The 2,500-nt window shown below is 43.4% G+C and overlaps 1 protein-coding gene across 1 annotated transcript in view; it reads right to left on the bottom strand.

Moving 5' to 3' along the window:
* LOC143283940 (uncharacterized) overlaps positions 1-2,500 on the bottom strand; it is an 87,620-nt gene that overhangs the window by 8,870 nt on the left and 76,250 nt on the right. The window contains exon 9 of the mRNA XM_076590397.1: positions 1,367-1,518. Coding sequence (XP_076446512.1) covers positions 1,367-1,518 — 152 coding nt within the window. The remainder of the gene's footprint in view (positions 1-1,366; positions 1,519-2,500) is intronic.

Here is a 2,500-nt window from a genome sequence, read left to right as displayed (position 1 = left end):
TCGAACCAGCGCGCTCAGATTCTCTCGCTTCCTAGGCGGACGCGTTACCTCTAGGCCATCACTCCATACACATAATATAGTTTCATATAGTTTCACAAACACAAGGCCTGATTAGTGTGCTGGGTTAAAGCGAAGGTCATGCATCTGCTTTCTTTTTTTTTCTTGTTTTTTTCCCCCCGCCAAATCAGATGTGGTACGGGGAATCTGAATCAGTCCACACGCTTTGACACCTCCTGGAAACTGAAACTGAAACTGAAACTGAAACTCCACAATGCAAAACAGGTGGGACAGAAGACGAACTTGTAGACCACAAGAGAAAAACACTGACCAATCTTCTCTTCTTCTTCTTCTGCGTTCGTGGGCTGCAACTCCCACGTTCACTCGTATAAACGCGAGTGGGCTTTTACGTGTATGACCGTTTTTAACCCGCCATGTAGGCAGCCATACTCCGCTTTCGGGGGTGTGCATGCTGGGTATGTTTTTGTTTCCATAACCCACCGAACACTGACATGGATTACAGGATCTTTAACCATTCGGCTATTTGCGGCCGTGTGTGTGTGTGTGTGTGTGTGTGTGTGTGTGTGTGTGTGTGTGTGTGTGCGTGCGTGCGCGCGCGTGCGTGTGTGCGTGTGTGTGTTGTTTTTTTGTTTTATCGGTCCGTGACCAGCCCCTACCCACAGCTGAGGTGTACTCTAGGCGCAAATAGGAATACTGTGGGACCACACAGTCGAGGGTAATCCACTTCACGAATGCGTCATTGGGAGTGCTGATACAAAAAAAAAAAAAAAATTCCCTGACCAACAATGCAACGCAGGTGTCTGTAATCTCTCAGCTTGGTTGACACTGTGATAGGTTATAAGAAATCAACCTTGTCAAGAAGTCCCAAACCTAAACTGAAACCCACATAGCAGCATCTTCATCATTCATCATTCATCATCATCGAAATACAGAAAACAAAACAACAAAAATGTCCCTGAAAACAAAAATGTCAGTCGTGTTATACTACGACTACTATCAGTGCAGCAGAGGAGGAAACTGCTGTCCCGACTATCTGGGCTAGAATTTGATTATTGTGGAGAGTGCTTTGCCCATGTTACACCCCCACTCTCTTGGCCAACAGGGTTTTAGGACAGTCGGCGTTGGGGATGGCTCCCAAAGGCCAACTAGCCCCAAAGGCCACAGCATTAAGAGCCAGTGTAGTTTTGCCTCCTAATTTGAGAGTCACAGTCTTTCACAAACGACTAAGCTGTAAATGATTACCCATTGCAGCGGAGAAACCATTGACAATACAGCTCTCACTTTGCTGCTGGCCCAACTGCAAACTTGACACACACACAAAAGGAGATGACCCTCAGAGATCAGTTACCTCCTGGCCACTGTCGTCCACCCTGTCCTCGCTGTGGCCGTGCACGGTCAGCAGGAAGCGAAGCAACGCCCACAAGGTGTCGCGGTTGGCCACCGGAAGCAGCGTCAGCAGCAACCTCATCGCTTCCGCCTGCTTGGCCCGCTCTTTGATTTCTGTGCACACGCGTAAAAAAAAAAAAAAAAAAAAAAAGTCTTGACATTACTGGTGGTGGTGGTTGTGATTACGTGTTAGCACCAAGATAAGTATATAGAAAGGAGGAAGGAAGGAAGGAGGAAGGAAGGAAAGGAATTTTTTATTTATTTATAGTCTGTTCATCTAAGATGATGATATTAGAAAAGGAAAGGAAGAAAGAAAGAAAGGAAGGACGGAAGAAAGAAAGGAAATTAAAAAAAAAAAAAAGAAAACAAGAAAGGAAGAAAATAAGAAAAGAATAAACAAAAGGAAGGCATAAAGAAGGAAGGAAGGAAGGAAGGAAGGAAAGAGAAAGATCAAGAAATGGTGCGTGCATGGTGGTGAGTGTGAGACACGATGGGCTGGAAGAGGTGAGAAAGAAAGAAAGTAAGAAACGAACGACAGTTTACTCAATAAGGCCATGGTCCCATTTGTAGGGGTGATCACATATTTTGTTTGAATGAATATAATTATCTTTCTTTATTCAAGAAATAATGAAAGGAATGAAAAAGAAAGAAAGGAAGAAATGGTGTATGCAGGGTGGTGTGTGCTTCACTCTGGGTGGCCACGAAGGGCAGAAAGAGGTGAGAAAGAAAGGAGGAAATAAAGAAAGGAAGAAAAGAAACGAAAGAAAAAAAGATACGGGTGCACGCAGAGAGTGCTGATTGTCTCTCTCCAGGTGGACCACGAAGGGCAGACAGAAAGGAAGGAAGGAAGGAAGGAAGAAAGAAAGAAAGAAAAGAAAGAAAGTAAGAAACCTTGTCTAACAGGTCTCATGATTTGATCTAAAAATGAAATGGACTCAAAAGTTTCATTTAGGGTAGTTTCATATACATACATACAGACATACATACATATATATATATATATATATATGTGTGTGTGTGTGTGTGTGTGTGTGTGTGTGTGTGTGTGTGTTCTTTTTTTTCAGCGTCAATACACATGTAATTTTCTTTCTGTTAT

This window comes from Babylonia areolata, chromosome 7 (assembly GCF_041734735.1).
Source record: "Babylonia areolata isolate BAREFJ2019XMU chromosome 7, ASM4173473v1, whole genome shotgun sequence".
NCBI lineage: Eukaryota > Metazoa > Mollusca > Gastropoda > Neogastropoda > Buccinidae > Babylonia > Babylonia areolata.
The sequence above is the reverse complement of the archived record's forward strand: the minus strand, read 5'-3'. Positions and strand labels throughout refer to the sequence as shown.